Source organism: Agelaius phoeniceus, chromosome 11, assembly GCF_051311805.1.
Source record: "Agelaius phoeniceus isolate bAgePho1 chromosome 11, bAgePho1.hap1, whole genome shotgun sequence".
In the NCBI taxonomy this organism is placed as follows: domain Eukaryota; kingdom Metazoa; phylum Chordata; class Aves; order Passeriformes; family Icteridae; genus Agelaius; species Agelaius phoeniceus.
Window position 1 is genome coordinate 9,514,846 of NC_135275.1, and position 26,771 is coordinate 9,541,616.

General features: G+C 38.3%; 1 protein-coding gene across 6 annotated transcripts in view; it reads left to right on the forward strand.

Annotated features, from left to right (window-relative positions):
- The window catches only part of CACNA1D (calcium voltage-gated channel subunit alpha1 D), a 169,190-nt gene that overhangs the window by 71,651 nt on the left and 70,768 nt on the right, over positions 1-26,771 (forward strand). For all 6 annotated transcript variants that reach the window (XM_077184756.1, XM_077184753.1, XM_077184757.1 and 3 more), the window contains exons 8-9: positions 9,393-9,496; positions 19,260-19,429. In XM_077184756.1, coding sequence (XP_077040871.1) covers positions 9,393-9,496; positions 19,260-19,429 — 274 coding nt within the window. The remainder of the gene's footprint in view (positions 1-9,392; positions 9,497-19,259; positions 19,430-26,771) is intronic.

The window sequence follows — 26,771 nt, forward strand, 5'->3', positions numbered from 1 at the left end:
TCCCAAATCGTGTTTGTGGCTGCTCATCTGTGTGTGTTCTCCATTTCTATTGGGACCATGTTTATTCCCATTCATGTCCTTTCTGTTTGCTCTGGAGCCCTCACTGAAGGTTTATGCTTTTGGTTTTGGATCCTGGTGCAGTCCTTGTTATCAGCCAAGTGGCAGCCTCTGTGTGCCCAAGTTTTTAACACTCTGGCTCACATTCTAAAGCTGAGAGCATAGTACTCACTGCCTCATTTCCAATTTGTGCTAGCAAGCTCTCAGGAATTGCAGAACTTGAATCTGCATTTGCATATCTGGCTCCAGATTTTTCCCATGCCTTTGAAACATCTCGATGTATAATCTCCTAATGGCAAACATGTATTTTGTAAATTGCTTTTTATTTTTAGTTGCTTCACTTGATGCATGGGAACTCAGATAACAAGCAGTGATACTTGCCAGCAAAACCCCCAATTTTCCCATGAGCACCAAAATGATCACATTTAATTCTTCTTGTTTTCACCATAGTGAAGTTATCTTGACTTACTACACTTGCATAATCCAATTGTAGCTTGAATGAGAGATGGTCAGGGCCTCTGAGAAACAAAGGGGATGCTTCAAAGTTGCTTCAAAGATAGGACAAATGTATTAGTGGTTACTGAATTTTACTAGGTCAATTTTATGGTCAGATGGTGGATCACTAACCCCAGTTTTAAAGCTCCCCAGTTCTCTAATACCTGTCCAGAACTGTTCAGATTGATCCGAAGATTTCTGAGATTGAAGCACTCGAGCTAAAATTGCTGAATAATGGTACACTGATGTCTTACATGGCTTTTCCTATTAATACACCTACTGATATGTTAAAAAGATATTCTCTGAGGGATTCTTGTTTAAAATACTCAGATCATTACTTGAAATGTCTAGGCAATCTAAAATATACCTAAAACTCATATAAGGTTTAAGGAAAGAGATGGCAGGTTTTTTTCAATATACCTTTTACTGATATGTCAATGTTAAAAAACTGTAAGTACTTTTTGCTAACAACATATATTATCATCAAAGAAATTCTTCATTCATTGTTCCTATGCTTTTATAACAAAAAAGGGTGCAGTTAAGAACCTCTCTCCTGTTTAAGAAATTGAGCTTTAAATCCCCCAATATACTCCTTGAAACATCTTAGAACATCTGAAAAAAGTCCATTATTTCTGTAACACAGACTGTTCAGGCTGCACTGCACTCTTGTGTATGTCTACATGCACTTTTGCACAAGTGTCTGCACATCCAGTGTATTTATGTCAATCAGATCAGGTCAGGGCTCAAACTCTACTCCTGATGCCTTTTAGAATTCTTCTATTCAAGAATATTTAAGGGTGGAATCAGATATAGTGTACTTGAAATCAGCTGATGTGCAGCTAGAGATATTCCCTAAACACAAACAAATGTTTTACAAATACATATCACACAAGAAAACCCCTTGGCTCGTGCACAAAATGTATTAATAGGCTAGAAACAAAAAACTGCAAAATATGTTTCAAGTATTACCAAAACTGTCATCAGAGTGCTGACAAGGAGTCTCCTAAAAATATCTTTCCAAAAATATGACCAAGAGTCAAATAAGCAATAATAGTCTAGAACTTTGAATTGAATGATTTAATAAGTGGGAATCAACTACTTGGGGTGATTTAAGCCATGTTAGTCCCATTCCACCTGCAGAAAGGGAAGGCATGTTCCTGCATCCAAGCAATTTTTGTCAGCAATGAATTTCAGCTTATTGTCTGAGAGAAGTCAAAGAATGCTTCACAGCTTTTTTCCATTTGTAAATCAGTTGCAGATATTTAGCAATGTAAAAACTGTGAGGAATTGTGCCTGAAAAATCTTAGATAATACTCCTGCCTTTTCCTCTTATGTACTTAGGGGAAGCTTAGTGCTGTTGTGCTGGCATTGCTCAGCAGCACTCACAGGTCATCTGAGGGAGGCTCTGGAGTGAAACAAGTCAGCTCATCCCCAAAGGCATCCATGTGCTGCTTGCACAGAGCTCCCAGCCCTCCATGACTGCATAGCAGAAAGTTAACACATGATGTGCAGCTGGAGACACAGTGATAGAAATTTTGGCTGACAGCATTAATATACTGCATAAATCTCCCTAAAGAGTCAGGGATTGCAGGCAGAATTTTTTCTGTTTGAGTGTTAACTACTTGAATCTGGTTTCACGTTAAAATCAAGATTAAGCCCCCTCCCTGCCTTTTATGTAATGATTTGTACTAATTGCTTTTTTATATTCTCTTGTTATTAAAAGCTCTGAATCATCCAGTTTTGGATTGCAAGGAGACAGGACTTAATTTCAGAAAGAGAAAAAAGGGAATGATCAAAATCAGACATTTTGATCTGGCAAACAGAGTTACCAAGCCAAGGAATGTACAGATTAAAAGTGTGCATTAGGATCAAAAAGGATGTGACCTATAAGTATCTCACACACACACATCACACAGACACATACATACATATATATATATATATATGTATATATGATTATAGTATAATTTTTTTCCAATTAGCATCTTAACGCAAAGACCCCACCAGAGGAGGATTTTAAACTAACTCACAGGGAAATATCTTTCCCATGAGGTGAACTTGATTGACTTTGACAAGATATCTGGTATCTCAGCCTCAGCTGACTGCTGACCTGTACTGCAGTCAAAACGTGGAACTAATTTCTTGTCACAGATCATTGCAAATACTAAGAAGAACCTGTTATTTCTCCCCAGAAATTTTAAATAAAACTGGGTCAAACCTGGATGGGAAATAGAGGCTAAACTTGGGGTAGTGAAAGAACTCCACTAGTGCATCAGCTAGAGTTTCCTCCAGAAACTTTGCCACAAGAAGCCAACAATTATTTTATAACAATCCCAGTTCCCAGTCCGTCCCAGGATAAAAATTTAGTAGATAAATTTAGATCTTCCTGAGTATTGAGGCTTTGCTCATTGGTGCTACATAAACTAAGGTGACAATTTTATATAATCTATCTGAAGAGTAAATGCATTGTATTTTTATTTTTTGTGTCAAGTATATGGGGAATATTAAACACATCCAATTTTTGTATAATGTATGGTGTATATAGGTGGAATAGCAGATCCCAAAAGAAAGGTGTTTAGAAGAGAACACCTGTGTAGATGTTATAACTTGTCATTTTCATACATGATAGCTAACCATTTAAAAAAATAAACACATTATTGATCACATTTTTTATTTAACTTTAGTCGTTTTTTTGAGCCTTTAGATTTAACAAGCCAAATCTATGCATAGGTTTTATAAATTTTTGTGACATTAGTTTGGGCAACACAGGTAAATAGGTACAAGCACTGACAAATTCTTAATCTGAAATTAACATAATGCTATTCATGAGAGGAGTCAAACACTTGGATTTTGTTATATCTGGAATACAGATTTTGATAAACCTGGTAGTGCTCAACAGGAAACCTTCTCTGGGTTACTGTTTTGTAGAGGTAGCATTCTTCATGTCGTTATGGTTCTGTCCATCTGCTCTGCAGATTAAGCAGGGATGCATAATTAGGTGAAAAAACTAAAACAATTTCTTAACATTCACATTTGACATCTTGGCTTTCCTTGGAACAATGACTTGATTTCTGCCCAGCCCCTCCTCCCAGTTAATGACAGTAAGCTGATTAATGGAATGCCACTAACAGGAATTAGCTAAAATAGTCTTAGACAGAATTCAGTGTCTGAATGAAAGACCTGCATCTAAACTAATTTCCAAACAATCATAGTAAACATTTATAAACAATCACGTTTTGAAGAGTAAATGCTTTATGGGAATACCAAAATGTTATAATTCATTTGCTAAGAATGGATGAAACCAACAGAAGGAAGAAAATGAGGTCTGTTCAGCTTGGTCAAATTCATTAAGCTGAAGCAATGTCTTCCAAGTTGAGGTTTAACTTGAGAGGATCACTTAGATGTTTCCTGTATGCAATTGCACAGTACAGTTGGAGATTCCAAATTTAAGAGGTGATTAAGCAATTATGAGGCTCTCTATACCCTGTGACAATTTTACCCTTCTCAATGGGATCTCTTTCTCTGTAGGCCCTACCTTGCTCCCTGTGCCATGGAACTCTCATTTTTCCAGGTGCTGCTGAGCTGAAATGCTCAACAAAGGGTGATCTCAGTGCACACCCCACCAGTGCAGCTCCATATTCTGTGTCAGAAGCACAACAAAGGGCTGAGTCTGTCCAAGCAGGACAGTGCCAGGGAAATCTGTGCTTTGACTCCAGAACACTGGATATAAAATCCCATGCTTTTATAAATCAACCTGGAGGGTGCTGTGCTTCAAGCACTGCCTGTTTTAAATCAGCTTTAAGTTAACTCCAATTCAGCCAAGAATATCTCAGGACAAAACCTTTGAAGCCAGGCAGCTTTGAAGAGTTCTCTGGTGTGCTCCTCACTGGGTGGAATAAATAGGCTGATCTGGGGTTTTGTGAACCTCCCTTCCAGGCTTCTAAGAATGCAGGGATAGTTGCACTTCACAAAATACTGATGTCTGCAGAATTTTTACACCTGTTAAGAGACTGAGTTTGTCAGTCTGAACAATTTTTAAGATGATGAGGCAGATTACAGGTAGCACAAAGTAAACCCACCAGTTATGAGTCTGTTGGCATGTTATGAAAAGAGGGAGGTAAAATTAAAACCTAAGGAAGCTAAGAAATTCAACAAATTTAAGAGAGTTTGAAACACTGTGGACAATCAAAATAGGTTCATGCATCAGCACATTGTATCTGTAATGCTACAAATGCAGAGTTAGAGGTTTTGTTTTATCATTAACCCCAGGTAGAGCTAATATTGATTGCAAATTGAGCTTGCAACAATTTTCAATAAAAGAATACCAGGTGCACAGAAAAGTTAAGACCTTGATTTTCATGCAATTGCATATAAGGATTTTACTCACAATTACCATAGATAAGGATAAATAATATTTTAATGATTTCTAATTGATGTTTTATGTTCAAGTGTGCCATCTGCTGCTGTGTAATACTAAGGTTATATCTGCAGTAAATGTGACTTTTTCCCTTGTTTCACATAAGTCTTGGTCTCTGATCATTTATGCTGTGTTGCGATGATAGTTGACTCCAACTACAGCACAGTTCACAAGATAATTCTTCCAAATGCCACTTGAGGCTGTTTCAGACTGTATCAAGTTTGTCCAATCAGCTCAAGATAATTCTTCAAGATTTCAGACTCACCAACATATATGGATAAACACAAAGAGCCAAATAAATAATGTGGAGTGCCCATCTACTGTTATGGTGAAACAGAATGAAGGGATTTGAAGAAATCTTTCTCCTTCGTATTGTCCATTATCTCATCAGCCCTCTGCTTGATGTGATGGACAAACTGCTGAGAACTGACATTGAAATAGTAAGACTAGACCTTTGAAAAGGAAAAAGGACAAGAAGGATGGTGCTTGGTGGTGTGCTTGCCATAGGTGTTTTGAAGGCTTAAGAGCCTCATGGCCTCAAAAAGACAGGACAGGTCCCTTGACACCTCCTTTGGCAGAGTGTGCCCTGAGCCATAGGGCAGGAGATGAGCTTTTGCTGAGGATTTCAGATGTGAGATCTCCTTGAACTCCTGGTGTTTCTTTAGCACATCTGAAATTTCTGACTTTAACTCATTCTGCACTTTGGGTGAGGAGTCAGCATTAATCCCTTCAAATGAATATATCTTGGTTTTGAGGATGGAGATTTTCCTGTTCTAATATATTAACCAAGCTCTTTCCCTTTTTTTAATCAGAAGGCAAATCAATTCCTTTAATCTCTATTTAATTGGAAGTTATGGAAAATGACATTTGACATGCATGAAATAAGGAGCAAAGTTTTCCAAAAGGAAAGGACTTCTTTTTGTACTTTGATCTCTGGTATTAATGCAATCTGAAATATTATTTCATGAATAGAAATTACAATGCATTACTTGATTAGGGTTTAATTGTATCCAGAATTAAATGGTAAAGTTGTTGAGTAGTTTTGAGGAATTCAATTTTAGATTTGTTCCAAGGTATTCTGCTAGGTTCAGGTGTTCCTGAGTTAAGGAATGCTTTTGAAATAATTCAGCATCTGCCCAAAGTGAAGCATTTCTTCTAGTACTGGTTAGCTGCTGTCACCAATTTTTGCTTCACAAAGCATTAGTCCTAGATAGATCAGCCTAAAATACTGGGCTTGAAATCCAGCTGCATAAATGAAAAAGATTTTCTTTAATATGTTAGACATTAAAAAGTGCATACAAATCCCAGCTGCTCATACTAACAGAGCCTTTGTGACAGAGCATGAGAATTTCAGCTTTGCTCCTGGGTAACTAAGTTAGCAGAGTGCCTGGCTGCCTAAAAATGTTCTCTTTATGAGCAAAATGAGAGCATGGAGTTGTATTGCAGTGACTGCCAGAGCTCTATTTTTTGAGCTCTGCTCAAAGTAAAATTGCAAATATTAATCTCTGAGGTTTTTCAAAATGACACATAGCAGAAAAATGTTGGCACTGATACCAGATGAATTTATATCTGCACTGTGGTGACTTGGAAACAACTGTCTGCTAATTGTATAGTTTTTAGCTGTAAAATACATTCAAATGTATTTGAAATTTAATTAAAATGTTTGCCCTGATCAGTTATTGCTAGAAAAATGCTTGACCTGTATGGTATAAGTCAGGTCTATGAAGCAAACTAATTTCTAAAGTAATAAAATAATTATGAGTATACTTTAAAAAAAAATTGAGTAAATACTACTTTTACAACATAAGGCCAGATGCCTATGCTTGAAAGAAGATGCAAAGGGCAGCATCCATTTGGACTAGGCAGAAATTCAGTCTGGGGAATGGGATGTGTTCTACTCATTAACCTTGGGGCTTCATTGCTGAAACTTCCAAAGACAGGGGACTCACTTTGGCAGAGTGGGCGTGGGTGATAAAACCCAAAGCTTCACAGGCACTGTCCTTAAGAGAAGCCCCTGATGTGCCCAAGGGTTGCTGAAAACTGCCCAGGAGAGCAGGCAGCTACAATGGCAGCATTGTGAAAGACTTCCCCATGTGAATATTGCAGAACTGAACAATGAAAGCTTGGGATTTCTTGAAGTAATGAAGCCAATCTTGCTGAATGGCTACTTCTCCAAAATACAGTTTTATTGGAAGAGGAAAAGAAATCCAAATCAAATGTGTTTTCAAGTTTTCTTTCTATTTTTGTAGCAAGTGTAATTGTAAGTTACTTTTCAGTACCTTAGTTCAATCAAAAAAGCATTCTAAAAGATGATACATAGGCTCTTTAAAAAGCTGCATGAGGAAGCTTTGTGAACTCATTTGTTTTGGTTACTTAGGAGGTTTGTTTACTTTAGTAAGTAAAAACTGGTGCTATAATAGGTCACCATGGAAGAGAAGGACCTTTGGGCCTTAACCTGCAAAGACTTAGAGCTTCTGCCTAACCATCCATAGGGTCCCCTTGCAGAAACTGAGATTATGATGTTTAATTAAAAGACAAGAAAAGAAAAAATAAAAGAAATTATTTTGAAAAATGTTTGTTCCCATGTTTAGTCGATTTATTCCAACAGAGATGTTAAGGAGAGGTGTCAAACTCGACTGTCAGTAGAGCTCAAAGCCTAATCACAAATTTCAGATACAACAACCCAATGGCATTCACAGAAAAGAAAACAGTTTTGCAATTAGATTGTTCTACATTAACATATGTAATTTTATTGTCTGCTGAATTTTCATGACTATAAAACATCTTAAGAGGAATCTAATGCAAAAGCCAGGATAATTCCTCTTCAAGAAGAGCTCTTTCTAAGAAGCTTCATGTCCAAATTATTTTTGTGAGTTATCAAAATGTCTTTTTCCACCTGAATCTTACACACAAAGCCAAATTTCCCTGTTTTAAAATATCTATTTTTCTGAATAGGCCTTCTTAGATCTGCATGGGTATATTTCACAAGTCCATCCTTTGATAGGTATGATGAGCTGGCTAAGAATAGCAAGTGGAAGAAATCTTTATGAAAAACCTTGTGTGAGCCTATAAAGAGTGTATTGGAAGCTCAGTAACTTCAACATCACTTTAAAACCTTTTAAATTTCATTCAGCCTTGATCTGGATATATAATTCATGTTCAGAAGTTTTCCTGGAATGTTTCCATGTTTCCATTGTGTTTCTAAAATTTGTTTTCAAATTTTCATTTTCCTAAAATTGTGTTCATGCTTTTTACACAGACTCATTCTCATTAATTTCTTTTTGAATTGATTTAAAATGTCTGATTGCATTTGACTGCTTTATTTCAGGAAAAAGTGTGGGAATTCTGTGTTACAAAAAGTAACATTGCTTCTACAGTTGATTTACAGATTTCTGTTTATTTTCTCAAATAATCATTCATGTAGACAGGATATAAATGAACTAAAATTCCTAAGATTTCAATGTACTTTGTGGTCATCATCTTAATTGGAGATCTGAAATTTAGTTCATGTTCTCAGCATTAATGATTTATTCCTATTATTGTTAATATTCCTTATTCTGTAATATTCCTGCAAGGAAAAAGCTTAGAACTGTTGCAGTGTTCCATTTATGTTTGATAATATTTCTGATCCAAATGCTAGTTTCACTCAGCATTTTGTTTTAGGGTTTGTGTTGGAAATGTAAAGTGAATGTGGCCAGTGCCTTCTTGCTCTCATTGTTCTTTGATTTCTGAAGGAATGCATAGCATGTTATCTAATCTGAATGATCAAATTCTCCTTTCTCTGACTTCATTGCTGTTAATATAGTGATCTACTCTATAAGATCATCTTATTTCTTGCAGATGAATGATGCAATGGGATTTGAATTGCCATGGGTGTATTTTGTCAGTCTCGTCATCTTTGGGTCATTTTTCGTACTAAATCTTGTTCTTGGTGTATTGAGCGGGTAAGCATACACCTTTTTCATCATGAAGGCAGAGTCCTGAATCCAGTTGCCATGAACACACAGGTTATCTCATCCAGGTGAGACTTCAGTTGGGATGACATCTTTTAATAAACCTCTATTTCTTCCTCCTCTAATTACAGCACAAAAAGTTTTCTTGTAGCTCTCCTATAAATAACATAGAAACACCAAAATCAGAGTTTAGACATACCAGTATATACTCTTCATGTCCTTTTGGCAAAGTTATAAAAAAGACAAAATGTTCTCATGCACTCATTTGGATGTTATTTCAATTAATCCTCTAAAGCCTCACATCTACAACAAAATTTGGGTAAGTAAATTTAAACAATTATTCATCCACTTTTTAAAGATCTGGATAGGCCATAAATTTTGTGTTGAACCTACGTGATCTGGCAGCTGCACAAAGGACTCTGCTGTTTAATGAATGACTGAATCATAACTTATTTCCTTGCGTTTTACAGGTAAATGATGCAATAGGATGTGAGTGGCCATGGATCTATTTTGTTAGTCTTATCATCCTTGGCTCATTTTTCGTACTTAACCTGGTTCTTGGTGTACTTAGTGGGTAAGCAGTTGAGTTAACATTGTGTATGCTACTGCTACTTGTAAGATGGCCTCTGCATTGACTCCAGCTTCTCAGCAATGGCTTTTTTGCATGCACTTGAGATTCTTATGTCATCCTACCAGTGTTTGCTCTTTGGACTGAACTGTGTGATTTGAGTGCCTGTATCTGTCTTGACATCACGTTCACCATGCTTGCCAAAAATATTCATTCAGTGAGGCACTAATATCCTTATTCTATTATATTCCTGCAGAGAAAAAGATTTTGTGCACAGAGATGGGTGGTGCACCCATACAAATATCCTCTCCTACTGTTATATAAAAGTGCCTTTTTCTGAAAGACCCACTTCTGCTTCTTCAAATGGTCATAGTGCAATTGGAGTGTTATTTATGTTTAACAGTTGCATATTTTGCTCAAAATATGGCAAAATATTTTTAATAAGTGCTTTAAGACCTATCTTAGAGAGTGTGGTTGCACTACCTCAACAGTGTTCAGTGGTTCCTGGGTTGTAGAGCTGTGAACTGCTGTGACAACCTGCACCAGGAGCTGGTAAATTCATCAATAGTAATGTATCAGTTTAATATAGCTGTCAGTGGGAGGTTGTCACAGCTTTTTGTTGGTTTGTGCACTCCAGGCTCCAACCAAGAAGTAAAGCCATTTCAGTTCTAGCTGTATAAGGTGCTTTAAAACTGTAGTTTATGGCAAGAGTTTGCCAGATTTTCTTTTTACAAAGTCCCCCTATGTGAAGTTACAGCCCTATTTCCTTTGCCATTTCCTGATTTCTAACACACTTGAGCTTGGGAAACTCCAGTCTATGGTAAAGATATTTTTTGATAAATATATAAAAGATCCAGCTATCCTTCAAGTGCTGAAAAGAAAATTATTATGGTGTATGCATTAGGTTTTAGTTATACAGCAAACAATATTGTTCTGGCAATCTCAGGCAAGTTGTGCCATCTTTGTCAGCCAACAGAAACATTTCCCTTGTGTGGAAAGCAGCCTGACAGTGCAGGTGATGGTGCCATCAGGAGGCTGATAGTGTCTGCAGCCCTGTTCATGGTTTTGCCACACTGTATCTGAAAGAAATGATGAAATGATTATTATATTCCTGGAAAGCAGATAAGCAAACAAGATTTCCAGGTGTTGATGTAACTTTGTTACAAGAGCACTTTGATTTGATGAGTGGTTTTACAAGGTGCTTTTAAAAATATTTAGCCATTTGTCTGTAATAGATTACAGTTGCACACAGGAAACCAGGGAAAGCATAGTTTTGCCTGCTTTATAAAGCAAATGTTTAAAAGAAATATGGTAGTGCTAAAACAACTGCTGATTTTTAGATTTAACCTTGTCCTTCCAAGGATAAATGTGTAAATGTGTAAATTGTTGCAAAACTAAGGGCCCAGCTTTCAGCCACCCAGGAAAATGAAATAAGGAGGAGGACAGATAAATGATGGTAGTTACAGTGTAATTTATTTCTTCTTTTGATGCTGTTACCTAACCTTGCTGTGTGACTGGCCTTTCCACTGAAGTCATTACAGGATTAGGCTCTCACAGTTCCTTCTCTGGCCCTTAAGAACATCACAAGCACCAATTAATTTTCTTCCTGTCCTGTGAAGATGTCTGGTAACAGATAATGAATATTCCTGTTTTTCCTTCCATGACTTGAATTGTTATTGGTTTCAGTCTTTTCTGTTTTTATAAAAAAATTACAGGGAAAGCAACACCAAATTTGGTGTTTTGTTGCACATATTGATTTCTTTCCCTGAAGTCATGGAAATTTAGACATACTCTCATGAATCAGCTTAACATTTGATTTAATAAGCTTAAAATACTGTGTGAAGTTTTCAACATTATGATGCATATATTTTTTTGGAATATGGAGTAGTTTTTTAGCTGCCATTCCAATACAGGGAAGAGGTGTCCCCTTGTCCTTGGGTTCCTTCCTGCAGACAAGAAATCACCAGTGATTTCTAGGTGATGTGATCCATAGAGCTCTAATGCTCCTCACAATCCTTTCTGGCTTCCCTTGGACTTTCAGCGCACAGAAATGGCAGTGAAAAGTGGGATGTGAAATCTCCTTATATTCATCAAGCCATTAATTGCTAAATTAATTTTTCTGCCATAGTCTCAGCCAGGGTCAATTGAGTGCTCAGGGTGCTTGATGAATTGTCTGAATCCATGTTTGCCCTAAATACATGAAAGAGCCTTCCTAAAACTCCCATTTTTTGTTTTCTTTCTGAAGACAATGACATTGGAGGGCTGAGCCATGTGATGTATTAATATCACCAAGGACTGACATTGAAAGTACAAGGAGAAAGTCTAAGGAGATGCTCCTAAAAGATTTCAGTCATAGCAAACTGATGTTTGGTAGAGAAGTGAAGAGAATGTCCTGGCATGCTTGTTTGAAACTCTGGCAAACAAGGGCCAGTGTGGAATACTGTTACTCTGATTTATTTTAAGCAGTATATGACAGTTGTATATAAATAATTTTCTCCATACTTTCTGTTTAGAGCTCCAAGTCTAAATTTTATGGATAAATTTGATGTACTAGTAAGATCCAATGGATGTTTTTCTGTTTCTTAGTAGAAAGATATTTTTCATTCTGAGCCAAGCATTGAATATATAACCCATAATTTTTTTTTGGTTTTATTTAAAAGTTATTAGCTTTTATGTTTTATATTCTTCAAACCATAACACGAAAACTTGGTTTATGATAAATCCACAGATAAAGTTAAATTTTACTAAACCAATCAAATATCAAGAATGCAAATATTATGCCAACTTACTTGAAAAGCATGGCTCTGCATACAGATTTTGAAATTGGAATCTGAATGCTTAATACCTTTTCTGTATGAAAGTGTTACTTCCTTTATATCCGGTTGTGCCATGTACATTTAATCTGTTTGCTGTTTTGGATCTGTTTGTTGTTGTAAAATATTCAGTTCTTCTCTTTGCACTCCTTTGTTATTCTGTGACCATCTGCCCCTTTGTAGTTCTGTAATGCCTCTTGTGCACTGCATGTTTGATGTATTTAGATACTGTAAAATGGATGGGAATGATGATTTGGCAGATCTTTTGTTTTACATCTAGCTCTTTCTGAAGGTGAGTATTTCCTGGTGATCCATGTCAGTCTTGCCTGCAGAAGGTGACATTCTTAAAAATACAGTTCATATTTTAATATCAGTAGTGTAAATGAACAGAAACAATGTGTGTATGGAATCTGCATGTGGTAAATATTGTGATTTCTGCATGCAAGCTGACTGTGGAGATTTTTTTGCAAAGTAATTCCATTGAATAACAAGGATGGAGAGAATTCATAGGCTTGAGTTAAATCACCTTTTGCAAAAAACTCTAGAAAACTCCTTTTACTCTTACTTTTTTTTTTACTCTAGAAGTATTCACATTACTCTAAAAGTGAATTCTCTGAAGGCATGAAACATTAGGCATAGAAACTGGGAGCTCAGGACAGGCCTCCTCCAGATATTCCAGTGTGAAAGACCAGAGCCTAAATGGCTATTGGTGCAAAAGAGCGAGCTGAAATTGAAAGTTAGCAATTGTAAGGTTAAAGTTATTAGAAAGTTAACAAACAAAGATCAGGATAGAGATACTCATCCTTCCTTAAAGTGTAAAAAAATAAAAAAAAAAACAACCCAAAGAGTTAAAATAGGCATGTCAGTAATTCAGCATGCATTAAACTGGTTTGCTATGAACAGAGGAAATAAATTATTTACCAAGAGGCATGGCTTTTAATGATGCATGATAATCTATTCCTGAAGATAGTCCTTATCATTAGGAGATGGGTTCTGCTGATGGCATTTTCTGCTCAAGGCATTAGTATTTCTTTGGGTAGCCACGGGAACAAATAAAACCTTTCAAACACAGTTTAATAAATTTATAAGTTGAATTTATTGCCTTGCAAAAGGACATCAAAACATAGGCTTTGACATGTCCTTACATCCTCCTGCATGTGATCTTGCAGGTTACTAAGTGAATGTTAATGTTTTCCCCAGAAAAATTTGCAATGTATGTACAGAGTGATTCTAAAATCTAAGGGTGTGTGCTCATCCACCCCAATCTCCCAGCAGTATCTGTCTATTAATGTCATATAAATGATGTTGGTGCAGATAAGCTTATACACCTAAGAACTGTTGTCTACAATATATATGGAAAAAAATCATAGAAAAAGACATTTGAATAATGATTCACCAAATAGAAAATGGCAGTAAACTGTCATCCATAGCCTTTCAGCAAAAGGAAAATGAACTGGTTCTGGCAGGGCTCCTTTTCACAGCAGCAGGAAGGCCTAGTGAAAAATAGAAAATGAAAATTATTGCTGAAAATTTAACTACTTCCCATAGATAAACTGAATATACATTGAAAACAAGGAGAGGGGCTTCAGCTGTAGACCTCAGGAAGTTATGAGATGAAGCAGGCTAGTTTAATTTCTGTGTCCTGGTGAAAGTAAAACTTTCCTTTAGAAAGCAAATGTTATATTTGATCAATCAGTTGACTATACTAACAATAATTAATCAGCAAATACTTCCAGCTCTATACAGCAGTAAATAACTGATTGCTTTAGACAGAAACCACTAAAGTCAGGTCAGGTCTGTAGTCTTGAGTAAGAGCTTAGGGGGAAACTGATTTTATTTCAGTCCTGTCTGAATTCACCCCACCGAGGTTTTTTAGGGATGAGTGCTATGGGGTGCTGGCTGGGCAGCCCCTGGCAGGGAACAAGACAGGGCAGCTTCACAAAGCCCATGCAGAGGGCACAGGCTGGTGTCAGGGCATGGCAGCCTCTGCTCCGGGGCTCACACCTGCCCCTTCTTCTGCCAACAAATCCTGAGTGTCCTGGGCCAAATGGGGCTTGACCAAGGAGAGGAGGGGCACATCTTAATGTGCAGATCTAATTAACAGTGGTCTGAAACAGCAAATCTCAGTTTTGGTGCTCTATCAAATGGTTCCCTGTCTGTCTGTTCCTACCAATGATGCCATGGCTCTCCTGGGCACTCTGGCCCAGTAAGGCTGGACAGGCCCTTGCTCCACACAGCTGCTGCTGGAGCTGTGGAATGCACATTTTGCCAATTGCTGACCACCTGCACAGAGACAGCCATGGGTAGGTAATACCAGTTTGCATTTCCCCATCAAGGGCCCAATGCTCCTTGCTCAAGGGAAATTCCTGCAAGGACTTTTGGTTTTGCCATACAGTAATTCTAGTGTTCAGCCTGTGAGGTTTTTTCCCCCCTAAAAGAAGGGGTGACCATGATGTGTACAAATCTCCTGTATTTAAAGATGTGATGTTACTTAACCTTTTTATGTCTCTTCACATCTGTTACACTTTACACCCAGCTGTGAGCTGCTGTCCCTGCTTAGCTGTACACTTGAGGTAGTTTTAGTTCTCTGACTTGATTCTGCTGATTTGTTGGTTGGTATGGTTACCACAGTGTGAAACCTCTCCTGCAAGTCTGGTGCCCAGCACTGTACTCGTGTGAGTACATTTTTGTTATTATGTGCCTGTTCTCTGTGAATAAATGAGTCTGGGATGTCTGGTTGGCAGTTCTACATATAGAATTAGCTTAACACTTTCCACATACCAGACCCTGTGTGCAGAGAGCTCTCTGTGCAGGAGATTCACTCTCCCTCCCACTGCATTTGCAGTGACACAAAAGGGCAGGAATATGGCTAGCAAAGGATTTGTGTCCTGCTTTATTCTCTGATATCAAAAGCACCTGTTTGTTTCCCATCATCAATGCCTAGAGACACACAGGAATTTCAGCAACACTCATGCTGCTGTGCAGGCCCCCTGATGAAATGTCCCTGGCCTTTAGCATGGGAAAGCTTTCAGCTGGTAGGAGGCTGGTAGAGGTGTCTCTAGTTATTATATCTCTGAGTACACAGAGAGAAGGGAGAATGTACCAAAAGCATTTCAACAAATTGCCTTCAGATTTTTGGTTAATATGACCCTGCCTGTAACTGAAGGTGTGACAACCAGGGAGATGTAATTGAGTCCCAGCAGGCACTCCCTGCTGCCACTTGCACCTTGTTGCATCAAGCCATTCCTGACTGATGCACACCAGCAGGGGTTATTTCACTCTGCTGAAGAAAGAAAAATCTGGCATGATTGCCCCAGACTATTGAAGCATGAATTCAAGCCCTGCATTTTATATGCTTCTGCCTCAACAACCATTGATGATGATGGTGTTGTGCCTGAACAGAGAAATGAGATCATCTTTCTGCTAGGAGACAAGGAATTTTTGGGCAACAGAAATAAACCCTGAATTTTATATAGTGGGTTAGTTATCACTAAAAGTAAATGAGATTATGTAAATTAGTCTCCATAAAATACTTTATTTTGCAAGTGATGTCTCTATTGTGCTGCAGATGCAGCACCTCCTGCCCAAAATACTTTCAAATATCAGATCCAGGTCGTTTTATCAAACCAGAATGAAATACGTGTTTCAAAGTTAGCTCTTAGCACAGGCAGTGGTGAAACCAAATATTTACAGAGCTTAAGTCCACTTACTGCAATTAATGTGCAGTTTCTTGAGCCTGTCAGCTTCAGAGGCTGCTGGCCTGAGTGCTGGCTTGATGACAGGGAGGCCAGTTTAGGCCACCAGTCTGACCACGTCAGTCCCTGTGCTGCCTACAGAGCTGAAAGCTTTTCTTTTCTGCCCTGGACCCACCCTTCCCACTCCCCAGCTATGAGATGCTGCACAAGCAGCTGTCTTAGTCCTCCTTCCAGGAGATCAGCCAATGTCTATGTATCTTTACCTAAATATTCAAGTATCTTTTTGTTCAGAGGTCTTTGTCAGAAGCTTTAAAGATCCAACATCTCTCCCTCTTCTTACCCCCATCATCTTTTTCAAATTACTTATTTCTTGGCCAAGAAAAAGAGATGCTTTTGTTTTGCCAACAGGAAATCCATTTCTTTCCGATTCTATTAAATTCTCCTTTCTTATCCATGGCATTCCCCTAAAAGAATCTGTACATATGTGTCTGAGGGAATGTCCCTTCATTTTGGATGTGATAGAAAAAAAATACCATAGAGCCAGATTCATCCCTCCCCTGAAGAAAATTGCTTTCTCATGTTTTATAGTTCCTTATAAACAGTCAAGTTTTAAAAATAAAATTGAAATTTTTAAATATCATGGAAATGAGCACCCTTGCATCTCCCCCTACTGATAAATGGCAGCAGCCTGTAGCAAGGCAGCATCTGACTTCTGTGCAGTACTAAAGGGAAAGGTCAGAATCAGCTGTGTATATAAAAACCAGGTTTAATTTTCTGCATGCAGCTGTTTTAATGTGAAGTCAAAGAGCAGTTCAGGCATGGGTGAAGTTCTGCTCAAAGTATCAGCCTTGCCAGCTGATTAATTAAAAAATTATTTCGTTCACTTCACTCTATATAATAACAGCAACTTTTGTTTTACTTCACCCTCACGCATCACATCTCCTTTGAATTAATGACAAATACCTGAAGGACTTTAAATGAAAAACACATGAATACTTAGTAAAAGGCAGCAAGGCTTGCTACTTCTCATTTCCTCCTCTGCCATGATAGCTTTCTCCAGAGATCCTGCCTGTGGGAAGTGAGTCATGAGCATGCTGCCTCAATCAGGTGGAAAGGACAGGCTCTAATCCTCTCTCTGAGAGAAGCTTAAACCTGGCATTCCTTAACCCAAACAGTTTCTTATTGACTTGTGGAGTTACTCTGGTTATTTTTTAGAGTGATTATCTTTCAGGGAGATCTTTAGAGCTCTCTCTCTCTCACTGGCATTTTTGTGAGGAGATGGCCTCTTGCAGGATCTGGTCCTGCTTGGGAGATGAAGGGTAGCAAATGCAAGCACTGGCATTCTTCAGCTTCATTACAGTGCCATCAGATGGAACAGGATGATCCCCATGTGCCAGGCTGAAATGCTGTTGAATTAAGTCCTCAGCTGTAAAAGATGAAGTGCCTGCCTCTTAGCATTTGCAGCAGAAAGCTGTGGAACTTCTGCAACATAACATTAAAAAACCTCCAGCATCTTCATAGTTGTATGTAAACAGCTTAACACTTAAATTTACTGATGTCATCTAAATACTAAATTTTTTCTCTGACGTGTTTAAAGACTAAAACAGCTAGTGAAAATAAATAAGATGCCCCCTGGAGAGATTATGTCTTTGTAATTCTAAACAAACAGTGTATATCACCAAATTGTAATATTATTTTGAAAAATGGAGACTTTCTGTTATTCTATTCTGCTTTCTTAGGGCAATATTTTTATTGCTAATTGTTTGACTGTCTTAAAATATTTTTGTCTTATGTGAATTTTATAATATTTTCCACTTGAGAAAGGGTATTATTTCCCCTTAAGAGCATATTAGCTAGGGAATTTCTTCAAGTGAAATTTTCCAATAAATCAAGGAGTTGCAAATTCATGGAAAATGAAATTGCTCTAGCCTTTTTTTAAAGTTTAACTTAAGCCCTGTTGTAAGATTAATGTGAGTAGCAATAGGACAAGGGGTAAACTGCTTAAACTGAATGAAGGCAGTTTATATCAATATTAGGAAGAAATTCTTCGCTGTGAGGGTGGTTAGGCCCTGGTAGACATTGCCCAGAGAAGCTGTGGCTGCCACATGCCTGAAAGTGTCCAAGGCCAGGCTGAACAGGGCTTGGAGCAACCTGGGGTAGTGGAAGAGGTCCCTGCCCACTGCAGGAACATGGAATGGGATGAGCTTTGAGGTCCCTCCCAACCCTTCAATGATTATCTTGTTAGTCAGAACAAGCTTAACTTTAAATACTGAATTGTGTGTACTTAGAATACAATCCAAAAGATCCTTGCCTGCCCCTAACACTACATATTGATACTCAGATGAACTGGAATGTGTTGGTCCTTGTAGCAGAGGGGGTTTCTCATTTGGAGCTGTGGATCACACCAAAAGTTGTAGCAATGTTGGCATGTGAGATGTTGGGGGGGAGCATATAGAGTACACTTGTTAGTTGTCTTGAGTCACATGTCATTCAGGAAATCTTAGATTTTTGGGGTAGTTCAGGTTGAAAAAGACCTTAGGAGGCCATTTTTTCAATCTCCTCATCAAAGAGCATGATTTCATTATTTCTATTATCATTCCATGACAATTCAGAGATTGATCCCAATCATGAACTAAACTGGATAGACAGTCCAATACATTGTCTTGAGACTGGGGCAGTGAGATAGAGGATTAAGTTTCTGATTCTGATCTGTGAGGACTTCTGGGTTCTGTTGCAGGGAGCAAATTTCCAACAGCACAGGAGCCTGTGTGTGATATTGTTAAGGGAGAGCCCAGTAGTGGGATTCTGTATGTTTGGACATGGCAAATGAACTGTGACCAGGAGAGGAAGGATTTTAGAACAGGCTTTTCTAAAACCAGAATTTTCTTTTCACTGAAACTTAATACTTAAATGTGAAATTGCTTCATTATTGCAAGCTAGTTTCTATTTGTAGATAAAAGAAATTTTGAGATATTTGTATAGAAGAACAGTAATTAAATGAGAAGAATATACTCTTCCCTTATGGGAAGTGTCAAAAATACTGCTTAATTTTTGATTAAATCATAAAAGCTCTGAAAGTTGGGATGTAAGGTGGTAGGGATTTGCCATGACTTCTTTGCACCTCTGCCTTGTTTTCTAAGCAGCACCCCAATCTTTGGTGTATTTTCTATGTCACTGTGCTAATCTGAAGTGTCAAGACTGATTAAAATGCCAAGGAGTTTGTCAATCAGTGTTTTTTTCTGCTTTATCTGCATTTGATAGAGAATTTTCCAAAGAAAGAGAAAAAGCCAAGGCCCGAGGGGACTTCCAGAAGCTACGTGAAAAACAGCAGCTTGAAGAGGACCTGAAGGGATATTTAGACTGGATTACCCAGGCAGAAGACATTGACCCTGAGAATGATGAAGAGGCTGATGAAGAAGGCAAGAGGAACAGTACGTATTCCTTCCTCTCTACTTCTGTGGGGACACTTTGACTGCTCCTGGGGGTGTTGCACTGCAGGCAAGGCAGCCTGGCCAGTGCTTTCCCTTTCCCAGTTTGCAGAAGTGTTGGTTAGCAGAGCAATTGTCTGTCAATATGGAGATGCTGAGTCATGGAAGGTAATTTGGAATCTTACAACAAAATTCTGCTCGGGGTGTCCATGTATGAATCACTGTCTGCAGTCAGTCGCTACTGAGACTTATAAACTTTGCTTTATTTGTGTTCTGGAAAGAGTTAGTGCAGAGAAGCCATATGCCATCAAGTCTTATTGTAAATCCTTAGAATGTGTTTTCCTGTGGGTGCATGCAAGGAAAACAATAATGATATAAAGTGCTTAAAAATATGACCGAAGTTACAGTCAAGAAATAACCTTGTGCTAAAACTGAGGATGTTTTGTTGTTGTTGTTGAAGTAGGAAAACAACATTCTGTGTCTTTCTTTTTGATATTCAGAATACAATAGAGAACATTTTTTACAACCTGTCTTAACTGGGTGTGCAATAAATGAAATCTTGTGGGATTTTCACTTGACACTAACAAATATAATTTATGTTTATTTAACTGTTTATTTAACAGTAGGCTGTTAGAACCAGGTGATTTATCTCGTAGTTTGATATTGAAGTATGATAGACAGTATACTCTCTCTGTATTGCAGTGATAGGAGTAGTTTTTCAGAATCTTTGAATTTCAGAATTTTATGAGTCCTTTAGTTCACAATAAAAGCAAAGTATGGGAGTATGGGACCATGTTACTGACTGGAAGGACACTGCTTTTATGAGAGGCTGCAAGGGAAAGGGTGGGTTGGTGCTGATTCCTGCACCACTGGAAAGGAATAATTTATGTCTATTGGAAAATATGTTGCACAAATAGAATTTTTATCTAGAACAGAGCAAAAAAAGCCAGAATTCACAATACTTAGTTACTGATACTAATGTGTGGAAGGAGTGCATAAACTCTGGGTTTGAGTACTAGTATAAAATCTTAAGCCTGAGATGTAAAAGATGACACATTTAATGGAGTAAATACATTTGTATAAGGCTGCTGTGTAGAATTTTAGGTGATGCTGAGTTTGCAGAGAGTGTTGGGTGACTGGCTTGTCAGCTGTGGTGCCAGTGGACTGGGTTTACAGGTGAAATCCCAGGAACCCTTTTTGTCCTGTTCAAATTGGATGTCTGTTAATAGGCTGCAAAAAAACCCCATTTGCTCTGGCATTCCTTAAACAGCTTTGAGGTCATACAGATAATATGCAAAATTACTTTGCATATCTACTGAGTTTGAAGGAACTTTTAAGTCTAAGCTGTTAACTTAGGCATAATTTTAGGCTAAGTTAAAGGTTGTAGAAAACTTGCAGAGTGAAAATAGAGGGACAGTAATTAAAAGAGCTTTAAGGGAAATACCAAGAATTTAATTTCAGGCAGACATATATGCTTTTGTGTGGAAATTTCCAGTGAATAGGCAATCTCCTAGCACTCCTGGATTTATGCACATGTCCTTAAATATGTGGCTTGGTATTTCAATGTAAATATCAACTGCAACAGCCTGTAAAGGAGGAAGGGTTACCGAGTTGCCCCACCTCCTTGCATTTCAGATATTTTTAGGTAATAAATTTAGTTGAAATATATTGGTGATGTTTTTTTCTTGAGCCATCTTTGAAGCATGAAGTACAGCTGGGTCCCAAGATAGTCAAAATAATAATTTTCAGGCTTGTAGGCAACTGTGTCCCTGCTTTGAATATCTAAACCTCTGGATGATCCAGATTACTTCTGGTTTATGGAGATGGATGAACACCATGGTGCTCCTCAATGATGTAGAAGAGCTCTGGCTTTAGGATACACAAGATTTCCGTGGCAGGCAAAGGCAGAGATTTCAAAGATGGTTAAGTCAGTGATTAATAGTTTCTCACGTAATTGTTTAAAATTTTAGTTGAGGTTCCTGCAATGCCCCCCCAGCATTTGAACATTTCTAATCAGAGAAGTCATTAAGTAATTTATTTATAAATCCTATGCATTTGTATGTCTTTGTTGCTGATAGTGGACAGGTATTCAATGCTGCTGAATAACAGAATACCTTTTAATTACTAGAATTGTAAACATGCCTTTAGTGAAAGTTGCAAGTCTTTATTATTGATTATCCTGAAGCCAATGAAAAAAACCTTCCATTGCCTTCAAAGCACTGCGAATTTAGCTCAGAATGCGAGGAGCTGGGAGAGGTGAGGGTTTAGCTGTGACAGTTGTGCTGCCGGTGATGTCAGTCTGTTTTGCCTAACCTTGCCTGTGTTGTGTGTACGGACACGTTTTTGTTTTTTGCGTTGCAACTGCTGCCACCTCCCGCGTCACTGCTGGGATTACATGTGCTTCCCCAGGGCTTACACTGGCTGACTTAATGGAAGACAAGAAGAAAAGCAGACTTAGCTGCTTTGGCCGTTCTTCCAATAAACATGGTAAAACGTGCTCGGATTTGCAGTTGAACTTCTCTTTCGTGCCCATACTGCATTGGATGTGGTAGCTTTCGGGAGCACAGACTGTTTGCATTTCTCTGTAACCCAGGCACAGCCCTCCAGCATGGACCCCTCGTGCATGCAGACCTTCCTCCTGGTTGAAGTGCATGTTTGAAATAGAGGTGCTCTGCTCTACCTCCCTGAAACAGAGTGTTTAATCCATTCACATTTCCCCTGAAGTGTCTTTGTCTGTGGCTGTTCTTGAAGAATAGGTTTTCTTTTTCAGAAGTCAGGTAACCCAGATCAAAAGTGTATTTTAAATTTAGGCATGAAGAAAGTAATAAAAGTATTTTACAAGTTTTGTAATCCATCATAGTGTAAACTTAGAGCAGCATGATAATACTTACTATTTACTTTTGATACTTATGATGTAGAATCTAACAAAACACAACAAGCTTTTACTGTATCTCCTTTTGTTGTTGATGGTTTTGTTTCTGTAATTTGTTTTACTTTGCCCCACCCACAATGAAGATGGAGGTTTACAGTATGATAATTATTTTCAAATCTGCCTGTTTTAATACTGGCAAATGTCCTGTTTTGACATGAGCACAGTTGCAGTAGTTAGGAGATCCAGTTTTAGTGCTGTCTGCAACTAAGTTATTTGACCAACTGGATTTCTTGCTGTCCTAACAATTCCTATTGTGGCCCAGACTGAGGCTGATACTCTCATCCAGTTACTTTAGAGAATGCAGAATTCTAAGTCAGAAATTGCTGGGGCCTGTTTTGTACAAACACCGAGTCTGCCTGAAATTGTTTGTGCAGCTGTTACATGTAGATATTTACATATCACTGTCTGATGGCTCACTCAGCTCTGCCTGCTGAAATAGTTTTCCTATAAAAATTGTGAGAGACAGTAGCAATTTTACTTTGAACTAGCCCTTAAATGAGGAGATTCAGGTTCTGATGTCTGTGAGGACCAGCCTGGCACTGCCTGGCACCTGCTGTCCCCTGCTGGCAGTGGCTGCTGTGCCATGGCTGGTGCCTGACCTTGCAAGTCAGAGGCTTCCCAAACTCAGGGACACTGACTTGGATTCCTCTGCCTGGCAGGGCAGGTGCACCTTTTGTGAGTAGGGTTTTTCCAAAGTACAGATTAATGGCCTAAGTTTATTTCTTTCTGAGATGATTGTGCTGATCTGAGGAGTTGAAGCTTAGACTGTCTCTGGATTAGAAACCCCACAATAAATATTTTTCTTTGTATTCCCTCTACCTGTATGTCCTTTAAAAGCAACATGTGTGTAGAACATTCCCAAGGTTCTCAGTGTCATCCTTCAGGCTACAAGTGGTTGGTTCAGTGATGCTACTGTAACAAAACCCAATTTATTTGCTCTCTTTCCACTGCTATGCAGCCAGCCTTATATTGCTTTTCCATGGGCTGCCTATAAAAACAGAGAGCCCATAAGAATGATCTACAGCAACATTAAATCTGCACTATGAAAAAAGATATCTTGCTACACTATCATGGAGAACATCTTCCAAGCAGACTCTCCTTAAACTGAATTTACCCCAAGAAGCTTCACAGTCAGGAGAGATAGTGCCACTTCTTTCTGAAGTGTTTTCTGGGCATACAGCAGACTTGGGAAAATTTGAGATGAATTTGCAATGGTAATGTTGCCACTTTGGGGATTTTTTTTTCCCACTCAGTTTTCCCATTTGACTACCTCAAAGATTTGGTAAAAAGGATTCAGAACATTCATGTACTAATTTGAGAAAGAATTAGGAAAATTTTGGAACCAACAATTGAAGGAATTGGTTGGCTGTTACTAGCAAACAGAACATGTAATTTTTTGTAAGAGTGATCTAAAATGTTGCCAGTTTAATATAATGCCAAGATTCTCTGCAGTAGCCAATACTGATGAGCTGTGCAGATCACTCCACTTCTGCAGCACTTTTCCTTCAGCACAGTTAACCACAAGGCTGCCCAACCTGCACCAGTGTGAAAATGCACAGTTGAAGTTGATTCAGGTTAAGATTTTAATAATTTACATTAGAGAGGAAAACATTTCCAACATTAATACTTGAAACCACAATTCAGGAATTCAGGTTGTAATTTAGCCTGCTTCTGGATTCTACAGTGACGCTGAATTGTTGTATTTCAGGATTATGGAATTTATTTCTCCCAACTCTAGCTGGCAAGGGCACACTGCTGATAGACAGTGGCTTGCTCTTCACTGTGCATTAGTTATGTTACATCCTGGAGTGGAGTTGGAAATCCCTGCTCCAAAGCCTGAAACTCCATAGAGTACCTTGTGAATACAATGGATTGTTTTTCTCATGTTATATTCTTATCCATAGAAGCAAAATGTAGTAGTTGATGTATTTCACCTGTTTTCTGTCCACTCAGGAAACTATTAAGCTGCATGCTGTATGGGTTGCTTATTTTGTCTAATGCAAGCATTCTTTTGTTTGAAACCAGTTAACTGATTTTGAGGAGATTATTAGATCTTAAAATCTAGATAATCTTTCCAGAAGAATGCCAGTAAAATAAGGGCAAAAGGTGAATAAAGGAAAGACAAAAATTTGGCATCTTCCTTTCAATACTGGGTTGCCAGTTTACAGATCTCAGAGCTGACCCTGCTGAGATCAGTCTCTCAAAAGTCTCTCAAAATTGTGTGCTGTGTTTGCCTCGTGGACACCACCTGCCCTTATGGAGCTGTGGCCATGGAGCTGAGTTGTTTTGGGATCTGGCAGGTTGCTTGCATTAGCAGAGTGGATGTGGACATGCAGTGCTGCTCTTTTCTTCTGCCTAAAGACCTGATGACTTGCTGGCATTGCTGGAGCTGGACTTCCACACGGTGCCTTTCTCAGTACTTCTGTCGAGTTCCAATTTTGACATATAAATTACAGTATAATGGCAGCTGAGTTTCTAATGTGAATTGGTTCTTTTTTCCCTCTTCTGTTTGTAATACAGCACCTGCAAGTCACTGATAGAGATGCAGCAAGAGCCCTGTGGTGTCTGAAACACAGTAACATTCTGATGTATTTAATAATTAACAGAACTGACATTCACTTCAGTAGGGACAAAGATATTCTTACTTTGTTTTTCTTAAAATAATTGTGTTCAAAAGGGGCTGGTATTTCTTATTGTGGGCTAACACATAAAGTCAGGGTAGACTTGAGTTAAAATTACAGTACTTCACTTTTACATGCACTTGCATTACTTGCATTAAATGTAGCTTTTTTGTCACTCAGTGGAGTGACACTTTATGAAGCATTGGAGGGGACAGGAGGGTTGATAATTTTGAAATACAAGCGTGGGACACATTGCACATATGCAATAATCGTGGAAGTAGGCCTAGTTGTGTTTTCCTGGCAGCTCTTAATGATATGTGAAACAAGACTTCAGCACTCTTATTTTGCAGTTGCTCATCACAAGTGCTGAAATGTTCATCATTGGTGACTGTAATGCCATGTTTTCTAACAGCATTCAAGTCACCTGGCACAAGGCAACCAGTTCAGTTCTTTACCAGACAGGGTATACTTATATATATTTATAGTTATTTCACAAGAAACTGGCATTTAAAAATAAATATTCTTAGTTCTAAAGCCCTGAGACTATGCTTGAAATAATTTTGTGATTCTTTTTTTCTTTAACCCTTTGAAATTTTAATAGTTGAATTTGAACATCAAAGAATGTTTTCTTTACTTTTGTGTGAAATTCCTTTTGAACTCTGACTGTAAGCAGTGAAGTTCTTACAGGACTAGAAAAATTCATTATTTTAAAACTGATTTATAAAGGGAAGTATGATATTAGAATTGAGACACTTGCAGGTGCTAACCAGAGAGCTTTAATATATAAAGTCATTACAGAAATATTTTAAAAGAAACAGAAGAACCTTGTGAAAGAAGGTTTTGCTGTGCTTACTGCCTGAAGTGCTTTGTTTATTCAAACACCTGCATGGACATTTTGGATCTTTCTTTGTTATGCCACTCTGTTTAGCATTCCATATAACAGTGACTTGCTTATGGGGACAGATTCTCAGCAGTAGCTGAGTACCTGGCCTGCACAGACCTGCCAGTCTCCAGCTTGGATGGGACTGATGGGCACAGAAACCAAACCAGCCCTTCCCACTCCCCTCTGTCCTCGTGTCGCTGTTGAGGCAGTATAGAGGCTGTGCAGAGAGACTGTTCCTAACACTTCTCACTCTGTGCCTGATTTGTGCACAAATCAGAAAATTCAGGGTCTGATTCTTAAATCTCATATCATCAAATAGTGAGATCTCCCTATCAGAAGTTGGCAGTGTATTGCCCTGAGTGCTTTCAATTCACAGACATTGACTTAAACTCTTCCCAACAAACCAAACCAAATAAACCAGTCAAGCAAACCATCAAAACAGTAGAAGGCACACACCAGAATACCTTTAGAATGCTCTGTTTTTCTTTTGTTCTTGCTGTTTTACAGTAATTTCAGTGCATCTTGCACCTCTCTTATGTTTCCTACTTTAAATGGTATTTCTACTGTATAAACCAGCAACATTAATTTACCCTTTTCTTGTTCCTGAGGTTTTCCTTTCATGCTCACTTTGCAGACATGGAAGTAGTGCTCTCCCCTCAGAAGCACTGAGAACTTTGGCTGTTTATCATTTCCTAACATTTTTGACATAAGGTGTTCTCCCTCTATATTTCAGCTGATTTGCAGACAAATGGTGATGACCCAGCTGAAAATGAGTTTTGTCTAAAAAAGCCATCAGCTCCAATTGCTAACCACTCAGTACTGATCCACTCTGTGTGCAGTAATTGACTCTGTGGCAAATGTACTTGTCCCCTTTTTATTAGTGGTAATTCTCATCATGCTTTGAAGGAC